This window comes from Cariama cristata, unplaced genomic scaffold (genome assembly GCF_000690535.1).
Source record: "Cariama cristata isolate BGI_N322 unplaced genomic scaffold, ASM69053v1 scaffold179, whole genome shotgun sequence".
NCBI classification, from domain to species: Eukaryota; Metazoa; Chordata; class Aves; order Cariamiformes; family Cariamidae; genus Cariama; species Cariama cristata.
Window position 1 is genome coordinate 1 of NW_009635002.1, and position 21,176 is coordinate 21,176.

Sequence of the window (21,176 nt, forward strand, 5' to 3'; positions counted from 1 at the left end):
GGATGCCTGAGCAGAGCCGGGGCCGTTGGGCGGTGTCACAGGGTGCCGGAGGCCCCTGCTGCCTCCTCTGCCGTGTACCCATCATCCGGGAGGGAAAACGGGGGTGCCTGTGTTGGGGGCTGCGTACGTCCCCCCGCGGTGATGGGGTGGCTCTGGGACCTTCTTGTGGCTGGGGTGGGGCGGAGGGAGTGTTCACCCACGGCTCTCGTACGTGGGACAATGGTGCCTGTGTTGGCTGGCCTGGCGTGTGCGTTTTTCTTCTCTCAGTTCTCTGAATAGTTTTTCAATGTCCGTGCTGATGGCTTTAAAGCCACCAGCCTGGCAGCTGCCGTTGTTGTGGAGAGCGCTTTCGGGATCATGTCTGCGGAGCGCTGTTAGCTGAAGGGTCCATCCTTACCCTCTTTCCGCAGCTGCCTGAAATGTTGCTTCTTCCCTCCGATGCACCTGCTCAAACATTTCTGGCTTTGGTTTGTGGGAGGAGCGGGACGGAGGTGGATGCAACATATGCCAGTTTGGGTACAGCTGCTTGTTAGGTTACTTGAACAGGAGAGGATGAGGCAGATGCCAAAGCTGCGTAAGTGAAGAAATGCCTGTCCCTTAAGCCTCTCATTATTTTCTAAAACAGATGAGAAAAACGTATAACTAAGATCGCTTCAAAATAGGGTTTGAATGCAGACGGGGACTGGAGCTGAGGGTGCAAGACTTTTCTCGCCAAAGAAGCACTTGGTTTGTGTGTTTGTAGGGCAGTTTTGGTGATGGAGTGTCCTGCCATAAGCTTACGCATTTAACTGTGTTTTGCTCACCATGCCCTAGTGGAAAGGGCTGGCAGTCTCCATGCTATGGCTTTTCTCTTTCTTGTGGCCTTTTTTGTTATCCCGCAGGGGTCTGTTTCCATTAATAAAAATTCCTGCTCAGTTACTTAATTTGTGATCTCTGTTAGCAAAGATTTCTGCAAGTGGAAGCTATGAGTCACTAGATCTTCATTTAGTGATTCCTGGCCTTATGGTCAGCCGGGCACTCCCTCTGCTGCTGTAGATCTGATGCAGCTTCCATGGTTACAGTGCAGTTGTCTTCATGAATATCTTGATATGGATCACCTTTAACCCTGAGAATGCGTTTCTTAGCAAGGATAACTTTTTGTAAAAATCATTCAGCCTTCTGTTCTTCCCCTTTTATCTGCCCGTCTTCTGAGTAAGGAACTAAAATAGCTATCTGAATTAGTGGGTGTGCTGTTTCTTTCCGGGCTAAATCGTGTGACACTTTTGCAGTAATTGACCATGAATAACAAATTACCTGCCATGAGGCTAGCACTGTGTTAAAAGTATTTGTCAAAATGAAACTGTATTCTGTTCCAGTAGACTCAGATCTGGTGCATTGCTTCAAAAAGTGATGATTATGCACATTTGGGGAAAAAAAATTAATCTTGTTTATTGAACAGCTGTGGTAGTTTTCGCTTGACATCTGATGACCCAAAAATGATTTGCAAAGATAGGAGAAAACACTTATCTCTGCACACAGGTGGAGAAGCTGACTCACAGAGATGATATTTTGAACTCCGCTCTCCCTCTGCCTTCTTGATCATGTTACTGACATACATTAGTGTTGGAGTTGAGACTGAGCCTAGGTTCTTGAGTTCCTGTTTTCAACTGCAATTTTGCTAGACCACAGCTGTGCTTTCTTTTGCTCCATTTTAGATAGCCACATCTGTAAATGAAAGTAGTTTATTTTAACATATTAATGTCTTATTTGAAACATCATCTGCTGGAGATTCAGCTTGCCATCTCCACCAGGTCTCATTCACCTGTTGCAGTTCTCATTAGGGAGTTTATTTACTGCTCTGTCACTTTCTTTAACAACTCCCCTTCCTCCCCTGTTTTTTGTCACTCAGTATCAAAAGTTCTTCCTGGAGCTGCAGTAATCTGGTGGATCTGCAGGAATTAAGCAATAACATTCCTGTAAACTTCAGCTTCTTCAGAAACAACCTGTGTGGAGCTATTTCCATATTTTCAAGTAAAAGTGAAAAATGCAGTGTGTGTGTATGTGTGTGTGTATGGCATGGTGTGCCTTCAAGCTATACCCAGTGTTGATATATTTTAAATCTGTACAGCAGCATTTTAAGAAGAGAGTTTATGCTGTCCCTTTTTTTTAACTTTACACTTGCCACAGTTTTAGTAATAATAATGTAGGACTTTTTTTTTAATAGCCTTCTGAGAACTGTTAAAATCATGGAAATATGCTTCTAAAAGACTACTCAGGTCCCTTTAAAATGAAATGAAAGTGAAACCTAACTTTGAGTTCTTCCAGAAATTAATTAGTGCATTGTATGCAATCTAAGAATCTAAGTATTTGCGGATTTTTTTATCCCCCCCCGAGAGTCATGCTTTTTCCTCTCCTCTGTTAAAGCATTGAATAACAAATTACAGAGTTGGAAAGGGTTTTTTTAAGTAGTTGTTCAGTTTATTCTCCTGCCCTAAGTTAGGACCAAGTATGCCTACACAGGTGACTTTTTAGGGTGTTGAAGTGCTTATCTAACCTTGCAAGAACAGGACTGTCCCTGGGAAGAGGCACTAGAAATGAAGGCACAGACCTCTGGCTGAGCATGGTCCTGGCAGATGCTGCACTTGTAGCCTGTGGGTGATGCATCTTCAGCCCCATAGACCCCCCCCAAGTGCCCGAGTTGTATGGCACTGGGCCGGGGAGGTGACATCTTCCTTCCATCTTGTCCGCACAGCCGTAGTTGTAGTGGCGTGGTCTCTTCTGTGCTTTCCTGGGCTGGTGTGGCCACCACTCTCTGCCTCATGCGTAGCCCATGCGTGGTATCGGGGATGGAGAGGGTGGTGTGGTGTGGGCGCATAACCTGCTCCTGTCTTGTGGGGCTTCAGCCCGGGGCTGAAGCTCATCCCTGCAGCAGGCTGCGTGACCATGTCTCCGTCTGCCTCCAAGCGCTGTGATATAAAAGGCCCAAAGCAGTGGTGCGCATTAGGTGACGTGGTTGAGGAGCCTGTCTGCACATCTGTGCACTGGGGAGCACAGAGGCACAATGGCGGGTGAAGAACCAGGGTGATGCCCTGACCCAGCTACTCCCATGCTCATCACAGGAGAGGAACCAGCTCATGAAGTCTTGCCTCCACACACATGCATGTAAAGGAGCACAGAGATGCTGACAGGCAGGGGACCCCCAATAACCCACTCAGAGAACTGAGCCTGGCCCTTCCCAGAGCTGTCTGGGGGAGCAGTGGGGAGCATGGTATGCAGGGGAAGAGCATTTGGGGATGGTGGGTATTTAGGGGAGGAACCAAAGGCAGGGATCAGGGCCGTTAGAGGAGGAACAAATGTGGGAAAAATGAAAGGAATAAAGGGATAAAAAGGGCGTGTAAATAGGCCTGCTCTGTACCCTTGTCTGGCCTTGTCCTGCAACCAGTCAGCGAGGTCTGTCCCATGTCCCCATTAAACTCCATAGCTGCTTTCCCAGGGAAGGAACACGGCTGTGCACGCACATGTCTGTCTGGAGGTGTAAGCGCTAGTGCCTGGAGCCAGGCTGCAGGTTGGAGGGCCTGTGTGTCTGTGGTGCCAGCACCCAGTGTGAGTGTGTGATGGCTAGCAAAGATCAAGATGGACTAGCCAGCAAGTAGTTGAGGTGGCCTGGGAGCCAGGCATGTGTGCATCTCTGAGGATGAGACTACCAAAGGTGCTGACTGCTGGAGGGGCTGGGGGTCCTGGCCAGCTGCCAGAGAGAAAGTGGGGTCTGTGGTCAAGTGTGGGACCGCCAATTACTCGAGGGTCCACAGCACATGTGATGGTGTGTAAAGGGGTCTGTGCAACAGAGGCTTGTATGTCCAGATGTCAGCAACTGGAGTCTGGGGACAGCTGCTGCGAAGATGAAGCCAGCTGCTGGTGTATCCATCTTACATACATGTGTGTATATGTATTTCCCACTAATGGATCTTCATCCTGATCAGTCAGGAAGGGAAACAGGATGAGGCCCTCAGTGCTGTTTGTGTGAGTATCTGTCAGTGTTGATTGATGTGGCCAGGCACCTATGTATTTGGGCATGTGTTGTGTATGTGTGTTGGTGTGCATGCCTGCTGGACATAGGTGCTCAGCCTCACTAGTGGTTGGACTTGGGGACGTGGAGCTGTGGCATCCTCGCTTCTGTTGGGCTGCTGGGTTTGCCAACCCTCTGCCGGTAACGCCGAGTGCCTCAACGTAGGAGTAACTCCAGGTATTCATAAAGCAAATTTGTGTGTTACGCTGGCTGGGGTGTTTTTAATGCTTCCTCTTCCTGCTCATAGTAGTACAAAGAAACATATTTTTTTTTGGTGATTAGACTGTGATGTCATGCTACCGTATTCCTTCTCACCAAAATGACTTTCTTATGTTATGCACCTGTGTTTAACACTCTAAATTGAGTTGGATTGTGAGATACCCGATATGGCTGATCTACACCACCATCCTGAGGCTTTTCAAGAATCCCCATCCTGCAATTACTCTGAAGGATCCTGAACTGAAGTATGCATTGAGGCTGATTGATAAGGAGGTAAGGGCATGTACAGTGCTAAGCATGACCTCGCCGTCGTTACTGTGTAATGCTTATAGGTTCTTAAATCTTGGGTAGTGTTGCAGCGGGGTGAATACTTGTATTTTAAGGAAGGGACTTCTCTGTAAATGCTGCTTGCCTAGTATAACTGAGTTCTGCAGTTTTGCGAGCAGCTTGTTTCCCAAGCAAGTTAGAGTGGAGAATGCTGCTTTAGAAATGACCAAACTCGTAGTTTCTGTCACGTGTGTCTCACGTCATGGAGTACATCAGCAGAAATTCCTAAACTCTGCACTACTAGGTTGGCTATGAGGCAGAAGTCATGCTGTCAGGCAGAGCAGGCAGTTTTTTCATGGTCAGCAGCATTCAACATAGTAGTTGTCAAAACTGTGTTGATACTGATTCCTGTTACTGGATTTGTGTAGTCTTATGTGTTACAGGAAGAAAGGTCTTTAAATGAAGTAGTCCTGACAGCACCTGTGCTGTTTCAGCTTTTCTTTCTCTCTGTTAAAAGTAGAAGCCGTTCTGTATCTCCTAGGCTGCTCAACTGGGTTTTCAGAGGAAAGTCATGACTCTTTCAGGGGTGGATCTTGCTATCAGAAGTTGGTAACTCAACTTGTGGGAAGGGGACCAATGCCACAAAAGGTGAAAAGTCCAGATTTCCCTTGGATAAACTCATCAAAAGCACGAGAGAGAAATCTTGGCTTTTCAGGTGTGAAGTCACACCTGAAGATATTTTTAGTGTTGACTTTTTAAGTCAACGAGCTAGTCAGAAAGTTATCAGGAGAGTTTTGATTAAAAGGACTTTGGACTGGAACAGAGCCTTGTTTGAGATATAGAGAGTGCACTGGTAGCTTGGCTTTCATTTGTTCTGTCTGTCAAAGAAAACGATTACTGTCGTTCTGAATCCTGGTTTTGTGGGAACTGAAAGCTTCCCCGTGGCTTGGGCTGGGTGGCATTACTGAATTAATTTCCCACGTGTACTGCAACAACACTATTATTATATACTCCTCACTTTCTTGTGAGATCTGTAGCATGTGGCAGGTACGGTCTGCCTGACCTACAGGAGGGGACGGAAGCTTGAGGGACTGCACATGCTTCTGAGAATCAAGCTACTTGCAGGTTTCTGCTGTAGCAGTTTGTAACAGAAAAAATTCACAGTTCACTTAATTTTTTATTTTTTTTTTGCTAAATACTGATATTTTTCTCACTCTGTTGTTTTTTTTTGTATGCTATTTTTTAATCTTGGGATGGAGGAACAACTCTTTTATATAACCAGGTCAAATGCTGCTGCATGTGGTACCTTGATCAACTGAGAATATTTGACTGATGAATGTTCATAGCTTTCGCCTAAATGGAAATGTGTCCTGGAAACAAAAGTTAATTTTGAAAAATAATAACTTAGTACAATAAGAGCTATGAGTGGCTTCTAACATTCTGTCAAAAATCTGGTGCAAACACTCTGATCTTTGGTACTAAACTTCTCAACATTGCCTTATCCACCTGTCTGGGAAAGATGAAATTAGTCAGAGTCTTTCTGACATGCTTCAGTTTGTATTTTACAAGCTATTAAATTTGAATTAGATGAGAACTTTAATCTAAATCCACCTGTCATTACATAAAAACATTTTAACTTGGGAAGAGAATCGTGGCTCTCAATGTGGTTGTGGAGCCTACTCAAGACATTGGTGTGGTTGGCTAGAGTTTACCTCCCGCTGCAAGAGGAGTTTCAGTATGCTGGTTTTACCTTGTAGTGTCACTCCTTTCGCTTGCCCAGCCTAGCTAAAGACTCTCATATTTTTAAAGTTTCTGCTGTTCCCATGTTGGTATTTATCATTCCCTTTTTGTGACTGTGAAGCTGTTGGTACATTCACCGGCAGAACACCAAAACGATTTGTCTTTATAACAAAAAAATGAACTCCCTGTTTAGAGAGTAGCTGAGGGTTGTAATTTTTAACCTGACAGATTTTGATGATCTGGTTGAGCGTATGGCCTTGCAGAAAGTTTTCTTAGTGGACTGTGGCCCGAGCAAAGGAACAAGAAGCATGACCGGGAAGGGAAGTGGCAGGAACCACTTACACTGATTTCACAGCTAAAGAAAATGGACTGGTGATTACAACAGAAAACTTCAGTCGCGTGTACTGGGTTGCCATACAGCAATACACGTATGTGAAGTTTCAGAAGGATTCCACAGTTACATAGAAATAGTTTTTAGGTGTCTGCTTCTGAAGTTTGAAAAGCACTGATCTGGAGAACACCTAGTTTGACATATATGTATCTTTTAATGCAGCTTAGATTTTTGTGTACGAAAGCTGGAAATCAAATATACTATTTTGTCAAGCTGTTGTGAGCAGAAGCCTTTCTTCCTCTACTGACTTTTACCCACCAGCTGAAATGTTAACAGCTGCCCAAATTGAGTATGCCATACCTCCCGTCTGTTGAATGGAGAAATAGGGGTCATGAGATCACTTTCTAGTGTTTAGCATAGGAAAAAAACTGTCATAATATAGTTAGGTGTGCTAATTTACTTTATGCCTTAAAAAAGCCCACAATCTCAAGAGGGTTTTTTTTGTAATGGTAGGCATAATTAATTTGTTGCCTTTCAGCAGCTTCACCAAAGCACCAGCCTGCAAAAATTGTTTGCCAGCTTTGCATTTGCAGTTGCAAGTGTGGAAAACTCCTCAGCACCTGCAACTTGAGACAGAAATGCCTGCTGGTAGCCGGAGGCCAAGGGCTTCCAGGCACTCTGGGCAATGCCAGATGATGGCATTGGGGAATGCAGGGGAGACGACCCCTTGCTGGAAATGGTTTCTGCATCCTGTTTCATTAGTCAAGCCTTGACTAATGACTTGCTGAATGGCATGCTCAGTGTCTTGGCCATGCAACAGAGACAAGGCGTAGGCGTGCTGATGTAGGTACTAGGAATTTCTTGAGCCTTTTGGTGTTTCTCACAATTGTTTCTGGTGATGCACCAAAATGCTTGTGTTCAGATACCTTCAGCTAAGCTCGCTCAACTTCAATTGATGAGATGATTAACTGGGAATTCAGAACTTTGTTCTTTCTGCATGCTATTAAAGACAGCATCTTAAAATAAAGGATTATTGGCAAAATCCAGCTTTGAAGTAGTGAAGCTGGTGCTGAAATTCTCATACTCAAACAGCAGCAGTCAGGGCGAGAGCAGCAGCGTTAGTCCACGTTAGCTGTCTTTCCAGTGGAATTTTCAATGGCAGTTACTGTTCCTGAATAGACATAATATAGAGAAGCCCTTTTTAGACTGCCACTCAGTTCCCTTGTTTCTTCAGCATTTACCTTAAAATGTTTTATTGTGAAGAAAATTTCATCACTGTGACTAGAACTCATAAGGGACGACTAGATGAACTGTGATGAGAAAGAAATCTGTCTCCACTGGTTACTTTAAAAACCAAAACCAAACAAACAAAGGGTTAAAATCTTTTATAGGATGTTTATGAAATTTTCTCTAGAAGGGATATTATAGGGCTTTAAAAAAAGAAATTAATTGGCTGAGGCATTAGGCTGTATGCTCTTTCTTTGTGTCTTTTTTTCTGTCTTTTTCAATTCCATGAGTGTGACTTGATTTTTAAGAGAGAAAACATACATAATACAAGAAATAACTTTTTATTTACTTGTTACCAAAATTTTATTCAACGTATGACTTTCCCAGTAAAAGATTAGAATAATTATCCCAGCTGGACTGCATAAATTGTCATAATTTATTATAAAGTTATTATCTAAATAGAGTGCTCTTTTTGGTTTTAATTAAGAATTAATTTGGTTTTTGCAGGGAAAATATTTTTAAGGCTCTTAGCATAGCAAAGGGGACCAGGTTGCTACTTCCTAATCTTCTTGACATCCACTAGTGTCTTCTGAAATCATCTTCTGCATTGAAGTGGTTAATTCATCTGAATTTGAGACATCAAAATCAAAATTTTCTGGCCTTGAACTCCTGCATATTTAAACTTTAAATGAGAATTGAAGAACTGATTAATTTTTATCTCGTGGCCTTCTCACAGAAGGCAATGTAAACGTTCATACTATTTAGAAAATTATCATTTAGTCTTAATCTGCATATTAGTATCTTATTAAGTTTTGCTATTGACATTTAAATATACATCAAAACAGTATTTGCGTTGTCTGTTTTATTTCTATTTTTACTTCTGTATTACTTCTAAAATATTTTGAAACGAAGTTAAGTTTTTAGGGAGTTTGAATGAAAAATTGACCTCTGCAGGATTGCCACATTCAGAGGAGTTCATATTTGCATTATGCAAAAATTTCATTTAGGATGCTGCTCTCTCCCAAATATTTAGTCCTGCAAGAAGCCGGGCTCGTGTATTGGTTTTACAAGTGAAATCAACAAACGTTAAAACCCAACAACATTGCTGATTGTTTTTATTTTCCTCTTTCAGGAAGTTAGTCATGACACAAGAAGATTTCGATTTGCTCTCCCTTCCATAGATCATGTTCTGGGTCTCCCTGTAGGTATGTTCTGTCTTTCCTTACTGAGAATCTAAGCATTGTTAATTATACCATATGAGATTTTGTGGGGATTTTTTTCCTGCATTTTGAACTGTTGAATTTCAAATACTGTTCACATGGCTTGAGCTGATATTTAGAGCTTTGCAAGATTATCCTCATGCTGTGACTCATCTGCAGGGTCTGAAATCTTGTGTACTTACAGAGAGTGTACGTCCAGCTTGTTTCTGTGAAGACAGCAGAAACAAACACTGGTCTTTACAAACATTTGTATTTTTCCAGTCTCAGCTTTCCAGTGTGTGTTGTTCCTGTGGTGCTTGGTCTCTGTGGTCCCTTTCCATCCCCTGAGGCAGGGCTCTCAGCTACTTCTCCTGTAACACATGCAGTTTACCAGATGATCTACTCACTTCTGAATTTGCAGCCAGTCTCATGGAACTTCTTAATCACCATGGGGTAGATGTTTCCTTAGGCTTTGCCATGTGGCATCTTGCTTTCCACAATAGCTTAGTGCTATTGTTTCCTACTGCTTGTATAAACAGCATTTAATTGCGGCTGGTGTTTAATAGGGACTTTGCTTTAACAACCTGTTGCAATGATCTGTGGATCAGGTGCTTTGTGGTAGTCCTCAGCACCTTTCCAGCATTACAGTCCATCATGTTTAGATTCCCTCTTGTTTGGGGTATATTATTCCCTTCATCCTGTTAAGTACCCATGATGGCAAAGCTAGTTTCCTCCCTGCCCCTTGCCCTTAATGAACGTTGCGGAGTAAGCTGTCTCACCTCTGTAATTGTTCTTGTCCTACACACTAACAGAAAGGAAGCTGTCTGGGGTGAATTTGGCCTGCTGGATGCCATGGCTTCCTCCAATGCTTCAGTCAGGTCAGGGCAAATCAGCCAGTTGTTTCAGCATAGCCCAAGAGGATGTGGCCCTGGCCTTACACGGTCCCAGGAGCAGCACAGTCATGCTCCCAAAGGTGCTCTGCACAACCTAATCTGTGGGTGACTGAGGGAGTGGTTTGCTGGGCAAGACTTGGGAAGCAAAGAGAGCTGAAAGCTGCTAAGGGTGGTAGAAGCAGCTGGGAGTAGCAGACTTGGCAGCCGTGGGACAAATACTGGCGTGCACTCTGCATGTTTAGTCCAGCACCGGCATTTTGCTTTTACCACCAGCTGGAGTGTTACAGGAGAAAACGTGATTCGCTCTGAGGGAGAGTGGGATTGTATATGGCCCCATGCAGAGGCTGCCAGCCGCTGTCCTGTCAGGGCAGGGTAAAGCTCTAACAAGTAAGAGCATAAGGCATGTTTTCCCTTTGGGAGGAGCACCCTTTTTGGATTTGTACCTATTCTTGTGGGACATGCCCCAACAGCGGTCCCATCTGTGCAGGTTCATAGTCTGCAGTGGTCACCATGGGTCTGTTCCTGGACGAGGGGGTGGCAAGGCCACTCCCTTTGCCTGGAGGAGGAACAGGAGGCTGCTGCAGCAGCTTCCTCCAGGTCTTCCCTAGCAGGAAACATGCGTGCTACCAGATGTGCATAGGCTTTGCTGAGAGGGTTATTTAAATCACCCTTACATTATGTCTGTGTACAGCTTCAAGTGAGTTATGGTTGCTCATTTCCCAAGTCATCAGGTAAGCACATCTTCATTCACCCACTGGTTTGCCTCACTGGCCCTCCGGCTTTGCAAACCAAGTCCCGCTAAAATCCCCTCTTTGTGCTCCCATAACAGGCAGAGGAGCTGGGCCATCTTTGGAGAGCTGCATTCATCTTAAGAGATAGTTTGTTCTGTTGACCTGGTGGTGGTAAAATAACATAAACCAAATCCCCCCCAAAGTATTCTTCATTTGGATCTCTTCAGGGTGTTGGAATTTTATAGGAAAACCTTTCAAAGGTGTTAATTCTTTTTTTTTTTTATCAAAAATGTAGGCATTGAGAAAAGAAACTGTTATAGAGAGTTCAGTGAATGTGTGACAGATTGCAACATGATTGCTACACTCAAATGTTAAGCTGGAGCAATAGCAGGGTTAGGAAAGTGCTTTATGTCTAGGCAGCCTTAGCAATGGCAGCTAGAAGACCTCCCGATAGACATCAGTGATCTGTGGTCAAAGTGAAAGCAGTTATAAACTCAGTTGTACCTAAGCTGTAACAGTTTAACATGTTAATAAAGAAGCGTGAACAGCACTTGACAGTTTTCCCCTCTTTTTCACTTGTCTGTACAGAAGAGACATCACATCTTTTGCAAGATCTCATGTGCCGTTAGGGCTTTGGTAAATGTAAGTGCATGAAGCTATCACAACAGATGTGATTGACACATAAGATTAGCAGCGGAGTTGTCTGCCCTTTCAGGTAGAATCTCTGCATGGTTAACAACTCTGGCAGGGTATTACAATGTCGGGAAAATGAGAGAGGAAAAAGTGATGCCCCAAAACAAGGTAGTTAAGAGAACTTTGAGGCTGCATTTGCAGTCCATGCCAACTCAGTACATCCACAGAAAGAAAAATCTTTTGAAAGCAAACTGTTTTCTTTTTTCTTCCCTGCATACAGGACAGCATATCCACCTGTCTGCACGGATTGATGGAGCTCTGGTTGTTAGACCTTACACTCCAGTTTCCAGTGATGATGACAAGGGCTTTGTGGATCTTGTTGTCAAGGTGAGAATGTCATGCTCTTTTACCAGGCTGGGCAACTTCTGCGCCCACCTTTACACTTGGAATGCTACGTGAAGTCTGATGTGCTGGCTTCTGTTCAGGTATATGCCACTGCGGACTTCCATTACTCTAACAAGTGATCTGCAATTACTTACGATCCATATGGCATTTGCAAGCACTTTAGTGAGTGCGTCTCATGAGATGCTGCATAATTTTCTGTGTTTGCATACTGCAGTTTTCCAAAATCTGTGTAGACCTGCAGATGTTCACACACTTTTTTAATCCTTCTGAAATAAGGAACAAACCTTGCCTGAACTGTCGCTTTCTTCTGAAGCTAATGTAATATGATCATTATGATCATTAAGAGCAGTGATCATTATCGTTACTGATCCAGACAGTGTGAATGACTGATTTAATTGGCAAGAATGTGATTTTCAGTCTTGTGGTAAAGTACTTTTGTTTTATCTCTTTGTAGTTAGACTAAGCAAATATATTTAAAGCTGACAGGAATTTAAAACCTGAATATCTGCACTGGATTTCCTCTCAGAATTTTACTCTTAAGTTTTTTTTCTTCTTTACAACTGATAACACTTTATCAATTTATTGTGAAACTAGATGTGAATTTGCCTTTTACTACCTACTTATCTTCATGAGCATGGTGTTGCACAGTGAAGACATGACAAGGGAAAAATTTAAATCTTTGACTCGGATAGAAACGTTTCACAGGACTCCTTCTTCCCAATGTGGCTCTCCATCCATGCAAATGATGCTCTTGTAAAAGTGTACCTAGTCTCAGCTTGAACTCTTTCGCACCCATGTGATTTAAAACAAAAAAAGCAGCACAGTTCCAGCAGTGTAACTACACCCGCTGATACCTGTTGGTGAACTGTTGAATATTCAATTACGTGGTATCCACTTTTTTTGTTACTCTAACTTTGAGGTGCAAACAGTTGGCATCCCAAGAAGGTGGTTTGGGTATATCCTTTTGCAACTGAGTTATCAGGAATCTTTCTCAGAAGTTTTTCTCTTTGAAATCAGAGTGGCTTTTTGGGGGGCTTTTTTTTTTTTCTCCCTTTTGAACTTGGGTGTAAATCATGTTGATTATTTAGAGATGTTACAGAAATAGACTGGCAGTTTCTCCATTGTGTTTCCAATCTGATCAAAATTGGGGCAAGAGTGGCATTTTAATTTTTTTCAGAAAACTCATTGCTTCTCTTTTATTGTCACTCAAATCTGCATTGATAGTATTTATGTGGTAATGGTGTTCTTTGCATGAGGAGTATGAGTACCTAAATATTTGAAGGGGAAGTGCTCATCTTTGAGCTGTGAGATTAACTGCTTCATTGTTATTTTTAACAGATCTACTTTAGAGGTGTCCATCCGAAGTTTCCTGATGGAGGGAAGATGTCTCAATACTTAGACAGCCTCAAAATAGGGGATACTATTGACTTCAGAGGACCAAGTGGCCTGCTTGTCTACAAAGGAAAAGGCAAGGCTGACTTGGAAGATACAATTTACCCAGAGTAAACAATACAGAAAAAACATTATCAGAAGTAGTAATGTGGTCACAGTTTTTTCCAGCTGGGTTCAGGTCTTTATAGAATCATAGAATGGTTTGGGTTGGAAGGGACCTTTAAAGGTCATCTAGCCCAACCCCCCTGCAGTGAGCAGGGACATCTTCAAATCAATCAGGTTGCTCAGAGCCCTGTCCAACCTGACCTTGAATGATTCCAGGGATGGGGCATCTACCATCTCTCTGGGCAACCTGTTCCAGTGTTTCAGCACCCTCGCTGTAAAAAATTTCTTCCTTGTACCTAGTTTAAATCTACCATTACCCCTTGTCCTATTGCAACAGGCCCTGCTAAAAAGTCTATCCCCATCTTTCTTACAAGCCCCCTTTAGGTACTGGAAGGCTGTAGTGAGGTCCCCCCAGAGCCTTCTCTTCTCCAGGCTGAACAACCCCAACTCTCTCAGCCTGTCTTTATAGGAGAGGGCTTCAGCCTTCTGATCATCTTTGTGGCGTCCTCTGGACTTGCTGTCCTCTGGACAAGGACAGGTCCGTGTCCTCCTTGTGCTGAGGACCCCAGAGCTGAAGGCAGTACTGCAGGGGAGTCTCACCAGAGCAGAGTAGAAGGGGAAAATCTCTGTGGCAACATTTTGGTTATACATACAGCATGAATTGAACCCTAGCTGTCGCCTCTGTTCATTATTTGGGCTGGTACTCTGAGTGTACTCACCCTTTCCCACCATGCACGGGAATTCTTTTCTGTTGTTACTATCTCTGCACAAAAGAAATTGCTAGTGTCTTAATTAAGTCAACGGCCATCTTGAGGGGGATTGTTATATGACTACAGAAGTGCTTGTTATCGATACTGTTCTCAAAGAAGGGAATTTTCTCCCTGCTTATGTGGACATAGTTTATATACTGTTATATATTGGTATTTTTGCTGTCCAATGCTAATTTCCTAAGTGAAAACGAACTTTATCAGTAGAAGGTACTTTTATGCCAATATAAAATACCTCACTTTGGCATAGTACAGCCACAAATGTGTCACAAAAACCTTCTGGCAGTTTTGTGAGCAGCAGAACTCAGACACGTGGTTTTCCAGAGCTTTGTGTGTTGTGTTCATATTATCCTGGCTGAAGAGAGGTGTGACTACAACAAATACAACATTTTGGGCAATTTCAAACTCAGTCAGATTTGCCTGAAACTGACAAATCAGTTCAAAAAGAGGAGATAAATATACAAAAAAAAAAAATACACCCTGCATATTTTAGGTTTTCCCTCATAATAATCTGCATAGGGTAAATAAACACTCTGAGCTGATTAATTCCTTTGTGTAGAACTGCTTCCAGAATCTGGGCTTCTGACTATCACTGGAGGTGTGGGACATGAGCAAATAAAAATACAGGTAGTGATGGCTTGATGCTGTAGTCAGGAGTAAGTAATAACCCATGCCAGTGTCTGATGTTATCATCACTTGTTTTACAATCTCTAATAATCTTTCAGGATTTGTTTTAATTTGTGACATCTTCACCTCTGTCTGTTTCCTGCCCCTGCTTTATGGAGGGGGAAGGGTGACAGGGCTGAATCAAAGTCAATTAGCTGAATGTGCTGGGAAGGGATCATAGGCGTTGTTTCCTGCTTTCTCTAATGTTTTCCATCTCTCTCTCCTGCCCCCAGGCGAGTTTGCTATTCGGCCTGAAAAGAAAGCTGAACCAGTTACTAAGAAAGTGAAATATGTGGGGATGATTGCAGGTGGGACTGGTACGTATATATAAAGATTCATCCTTGGTTTCTGACAGCTGGTAGATAAATATTTATTTGTATTTTCACTCACATGCTCACTTGTGCTTCCTTTTGTTCCTTCACATTCTTGCATTGTTGACCTGCCTTTCTCTTTCAGGAATAACACCTATGCTGCAGATCATTCGAGCAATCATAAAAGACAAAGATGACCCTACCATTTGTCAGCTGCTGTTTGCTAATCAGGTAATTCTGTCCTATTTTCTGTTTATAAAGTTTTACTTAACTAACAGAACTCCACTCAGCAAATGAAATTCTTGCTGAGAAAGCCTGGTACAGAAATACAGACCCTGGGGAGAGAAGTGAACCAAAATGTTGAAAACTTCCTGTGTAAAAGCACTACAATCAATTGGTTTTTTAGCGTTACTACAGAAATGCTGTTTTCTTCCCAGCTAACGCTTGCTTTCCTGTGTCTCATTGCTCTGTTTCTCATCCGTTTTACAAATGTTTTAAAACTCTGCATTCCTTTGTGCATGTTGTTAATGTTTGGGTGGACTTTCAGAACTGTCTGTCTTAGTGGAAATATGAAAGAGGTGGACATCTGTCTCCTTCAGCAATTGTAACTCCCCAACTTCGCCGCAGGGTTCGCATGTGGAATCTTTCTGTTTGAGAACACCTTAGGTGAGGCTAAAATTAACAGCATGGTCTCCAGTAGCTCCCTCAGCTACCGAGCTGTGACTCTGCCTGGCTGTCTCCTTTCATCCGCATTCCCTCTGTCAGTTCTTCATGTGTTTCCATCCCTCTTTGAGGTGTATCCTACTGCCGTGCTGGACTAACGGAAGATCTCTCATCCATAGAATCCTTGTGATAGAGATTTCTTGGATGACCAGGCAGCCCAAATGGTGGCGTGCTGCTGAACTGTGACACCCCTTCTTTGCCTGATGTTCTTCTGGTGTTAATCCTTTTGCTTTTAAATTTCTCCATCATAATGAATATTTGTTTCTGGATTATGAGCCATTATTTGTGGTGAACCTCACTTCAGGCCTATGTTTTTTAGGCGCTCCTCTGTCATTACTTTATGCTGTATCTGAATTATAAACCAAGATTTTTCTACCCAGAAGCTTTGATCCAAGTGCCAACAGATGCCCTGTTCTGATGCTTTATTACAGTAAGACCTCCTTAAGAGCCCTGCCCGTGCCCTCTGATGTGGGCTGGTTCAGCTGCAGCAGCTGGGCTCTGCTGAGCCCTAGGAATTGGCAGAAAATGCCATCAGTATCAGGGTGGGAGGGCCAGGGTTTGCTATGAGTAATTCAGAATGACTACTACAGGGCTGGAGCTGCTTTAGCACCTTTGAAAACCTACTGCTTCTCGCAGGGAGGACTCAGGGAGGAGTTGCCTGCATATTAGCAACAGCCTGTGTAAACATCAATCCATGGCTTTAAAGAGTCCTTGTACCCAGTAACTGCACAAATATAAAGCAGCCTCGTGAGAAATGGTCAGTCAGGAAAACCTGCAGACTAGATGTTTTTTAATACTGAATATTTTTAAATCTTTAAAAATATTTTTTTAGTATGTGTTTTGCTGATCTTTTATTTTGGCTCTCCTGAAAGAGCTGTGTTGGATTACAGATGACAATGTACGTGGGCTCGTACTGTGCTTCTGACGAGCATGTGTTGAGTTGGTCAGACCCAGTAATAGCTTTTCTGGAACACACGCAACTGCAGATCCAGAAATAGGCACCTTCTCGGCAATAGTTGCTGGCACGTTCCACCTTACCCCCCAGTTACAGACAGAGTGGTGTCCCCAGTGCCAAATTATTAAGGCTGCAGATGACGGTACCACTTTTAGTCTCTACCCTTTTCCCTCCTTCCCAAACTGCAGCTGCTCTTACAGGAATAAGGCTTTCTTTTGGTCTTCAGTGGTGCTGCATCAGGGAGGAGCAGAACTTGATACCCTGGGTAATGTTTGTTCTTCCAATCAGAGCTGGATACGCTTCTCGTTATTTGTGCCACATCCTGTTTAAAAACCAAGCAATCTCTGTATGGCAGCGCTGATGAGATTTGAAGTGGCACAGGTGAAAAACCTGGCATTTTCCTGACTGAACGGCACAGTCTGGAGGCGTAGGGAGATACTTGTGTACAGTCATGGGGGTTTCTTTGATGAAAGTTGCTTTTGTAATAGGAGTGCTAGAAGAGGGCTTGACGCTTCCGATGCCAGCACTAATTCCCTGAACAAGTGAAGGTGCTGTGTTTTGATACAGGTTTTGATTTGTTTTATTTTTTTTGGAGGGAAGGCATTGTATAGTCAGGATTTGGAAAAGTTAATGAACATTTTTATTAGCTCTTCCACAGGATAGTCATGGAAATAACTTGTATTTGCTCTTTTCAGCCTGTAAAATGGAGTTGACTAATTTGTTCCATCTCACAGGGCTGTAGGGTAGCTAATGCGCTGTCGGCATCTGAGGGCTGCATGCAAATGCAGTGTATAATCATTGTTTTCCTTATCCTGCAGACTGAGAAGGATATCCTGTTACGATCTGAGCTAGAGGAGATCCAGGTCCAGCATCCCAGTCGCTTTAAGTGTTGGTACACACTGGACAGAGCACCTGAAAGTAAGATCTAACATGCTGCTTCCACTGAAGCTTAAGTTATGAATATTAATGCATGTGATTGACAGGAGACATGCTATATGTGATGTGCATATTTCTGAGCTCTTTTCTTGGTCAATGCATCCAGTAGCATGATTCTTCACACAGTGATGTGCAGAAACTCTTGGATGTAATCAGGCAGTGTTTTGAAAGCTACGAAGCTCCCCACAGGTGAATGGTGGTGGTGCAGTGTTCTTCCCATGACAGCACCTGACTATTTACCATTATTTACTCTGGAAGGTGACCCTCCATTCTCCTTCCCCACAGACACAAATGTGACATGTTATCTTCTTGGCTCATGTTTAGAGCATGTGTTAAGGCAGCTGCAGTGGGAATGTCAGAGGCCTTGTGTCTCTCGGAGCTGCGGCCAAGGGCAGATGCCTACCTAGCTGTCATCGTATGGCAGTTCATGGTAGCTCATCATCTTCCTCCGCAATGCAATGGCCTTTCTATGAACAGTGTTTCTCAATGAAAATACTGCTCCAGCGTGGTGCAGTCCAGTTTTCAAGATAATGTGACATAGTTGGCTGGTCTAGGGGAGAGGATGAGCGAGCCAAATGTGCCTCCCTCAGCAGTGCAAGTTCGAGGAAGAAAAGGCTAAATAGTTACTGCTGTTGTGAAAAGGCTCAAGAGTTTGTGTGTCAGTCCTTGTTGTTTTCCTTCCTCTCTTACCGTTCCTCATCATGCCCACCCACAGTGGGATAGATTCACACTCCTATTCAGTGGTAGTTTGGGGCAGAGAAGGAAAAGCCATATTCCTTCTCCTACCTTGTCACCAAGGATGCACCTCCAGTAGGGTAGGGGTAAGGGTCTTACCGTCCCCACAGTCTGTTGCTGTCATGTCATCTTCTGCAAGGTAGTGGGCTCCTGGAATTTCTAATCACTATTCCTTTTCTTGGATACTTGTGAATTGTGAACAGATCTTAGCAATTGCAATAAAAGTTCCTCCTTAGACCCCCCCCCCTCAGCACTGTTCTGCAGACTTTCACTACCATATGTGAAAACAGACCAAAACTGGACATTTTTTTGATACTCTGGGGGAGAAAAAAGTGTCAGTCTTACTGTCCTCAAGGGTATGGGTCAGCAGCTTTTTTGCATCCAGGGCTGGGGCTGCGATGGGTAAACCTGAGTCCTAGCGTTAACTGATTAGCACCGTGCGTGTTCCAACTGGGAACAACTTGGTCAGCTACATTTCCCCTAATGAACTTGTCAGCAGTGGGGTAAGGAGGATGGATGTTGTTATTTCACAGTGCTGGAGCCAAGAAGATTTACATTCTGTTCACAACGCTTCTTGAGTTTTCCTTGGGGGTTTTAGCAAGCTTTATTGAAAGTTAGCCCTTGTTTTCTCTAAACATCAGTTTTGAATCTTAAAAGCAGAGGTGGTGGTTTTTCCATGTAGCGTAACGCTGTTGAGGACACTAATACGAGTGGAGTGTACAAATGCTACAGTCCAGAATGTTACTAAAAAAACCCCCCAGCCTCCCACATGTCATTCTCAAGTGACTTGTAGCTATCTTCTCCTCCTTTTTTCCTCATTCCCCTTCCCCTAATTTCATCTTTTTCACAGATTGGGATTACAGCCAAGGATTTGTGAACCAAGAGATGATCAGAGACCACCTGCCCCCACCTCAAAACGATGTTCTGATCCTCATGTGTGGACCTCCTCCAATGATCCAGTATGCTTGCATTCCCAACCTGGACAAACTGGGCTACACCAAGGAGATGAGGTTCTCCTTCTAAAGACGACTGATAATTCAGTCATCTTGTGTAGAAGGGAAGAAAAAACATTTAACAACAGGCAACAGGGCTTGTTAGAGAGATGGCTGATGCACAGTGCTGGGAAGCTACATTTACATTAAAAATGCTTAATTTTTTCTGCATCTCTGGCAAGGAAGACACTTAAGCGCAACTGTACTAAAACCGTACTGTATGTTGCACAGACACAACTGTGTTGTGGAAAGGTAGTGATGTCCAGTGCGTAGCTCTATTGTATACTCCATCTCGAGGGCAGTATAGCTGCTTAGGGCAGCAAACACTCATTTACTCTTTTTCATAGCACTGTAATCAAATGGCAGTACTATCCTACTTCCTAGCACTGTGCATACCCAGTATTTTATTCAGTATGAAGTATGAAAAATATATAGAATGTGCTGGATTATTCACCTTGCTTACCAAATTGTAATCCTTACAGAGCTTTTACAGTATGAGGGCCAGGAGTGTTTGCCTTGTATGCATAATCTTTGCACCATCAGAAGCTTGAAGACGGTTGTTCAGTTGAAGGATGACAATTACCCATTTATGACTGAAGTTGTTCAAGCTGCCTTGTTATCAAAATAGAGAGGTAGACAGCAATACAAAATTTGTTTCCTTGGTATTTTGGAATAACCTCTCTTAAATGCAAACACTTTTCCATCTGGTCACAGGCCTCATCCTTGGGCAATGAAAGAAGCTACAGAAAGCAGGTGGCTTTGTGCACTGTTCCACACACAGCTGGAATTTTTTGGTTGTATGTGTGTGGAATACTGGAAAAAAAACCCAAACAAGGCCTAACTTTTCTATTTACTTTTAAATAGCGGACGGTGCCATAGGAGCACAAAAGCAGTTGTTCTGCGTGTCCAGTGCAGTGGAAAAAAAATGCTGGGTGAAAATTGGATCTATTTTAGTTCCTTGTTTCCCAGAGACGGATTTGGAACAAACGGAGCTCAGGTTTCATTGCCAGGGTGGGTTTCGGCAGGTAGCCCAGCTTCGGATGCGGTATGCATGCAGTCAGGGGACTCGCCTGGGTGTCTTGCTCAGGTAAAGCTCCAAAGGTTTTTGCTTGGTAAGGGAACAGCCTTAAGTCACCCAACTGACAGGAAATTCAAATGTCTCACTGCATCTAAAAGTGTTTCTTAGATGCTGTTTACTATAGCTCTGATTTTCTTTTTTTTTTTAATACACTTTTTTTTACAGCAGCCTTTTACTTTAGTCTTTAGTAAACTTAAGGCTCGCGTGCAGAACCTTCTGATTCTAAACAAGAGAGGTGCTGCTGAGATAGATTCCTTGCAGGACAGCTCTAATGAACCTAAAAATCTTGTTCTGGTGATGAAATCAAGTGACTGACAGGATGTTTAGTCATATATGAAGTGATCTGGATGCTAGTTAGCTACAAGTGTCAGTGTATAATACTGCTTTTTAAAAAAGATTCAGGTAGGTAGTTGAGGTTATAGCTTGCCGTGTTTTCTTTTGTGCCTGTACAACAGATGGGTACTGTGCACTTAAAAGGTTAATTTTCAGCATGAATTAAAAGGAGAAAAAGATACTACAGTTAATTTAAGGAATGTCACATGGATAATACCGTTATTCATTTTATTAGTTAGACGCTTGCCTCTGAAGTCTTGAGTTTTTGATGTGCACTTCTGAAACTTGTTCTTTAATACTATGCTCCAAAGTTCAAATAACACTCAAGTAACTTTCAGTCTCTTTTTTAGGAGGCAAAAAGCAGAAACATGAGAGAAATTATCTTGCTGCTGGTTTATATCACTGTGGAATTTGCATAGTTTTTTTCATTATTGTATTTAATGAGGATTTCTTGTAAAAAAATAACTAGCTGGTTACGCATCAACTATTTTAT

General features: G+C 43.0%; 1 protein-coding gene across 1 annotated transcript; it reads left to right on the top strand.

The window, feature by feature from the left end:
- The first annotated feature begins 3,040 nt into the window (after positions 1 to 3,040).
- LOC104167158 (NADH-cytochrome b5 reductase 3-like) lies at positions 3,041 to 19,436 on the top strand. Its single transcript, XM_009707329.1, has 9 exons — positions 3,041 to 3,060; positions 4,411 to 4,537; positions 8,962 to 9,034; positions 11,566 to 11,672; positions 13,029 to 13,158; positions 14,854 to 14,937; positions 15,077 to 15,162; positions 17,428 to 17,527; positions 19,131 to 19,436. The coding sequence occupies exons 1-9, from the start codon at positions 3,041 to 3,043 to the stop codon at positions 19,301 to 19,303; spliced, it is 900 nt and encodes a 299-aa protein (XP_009705631.1). The 3' UTR covers positions 19,304 to 19,436.
- The last annotated feature ends 1,740 nt before the right edge of the window (positions 19,437 to 21,176 follow it).

Coding starts and splice junctions, on each gene's coding strand:
- LOC104167158 (XM_009707329.1), top strand. CDS start 3,041: ATGGCGGGTGAAGAACCAGG. Junction 9,035..11,565: donor TGTTCTGGGTCTCCCTGTAG/GTATGTTCTGTC, acceptor CCCTGCATACAG/GACAGCATATCCACCTGTCT. Junction 17,528..19,130: donor ACTGGACAGAGCACCTGAAA/GTAAGATCTAAC, acceptor TCTTTTTCACAG/ATTGGGATTACAGCCAAGGA.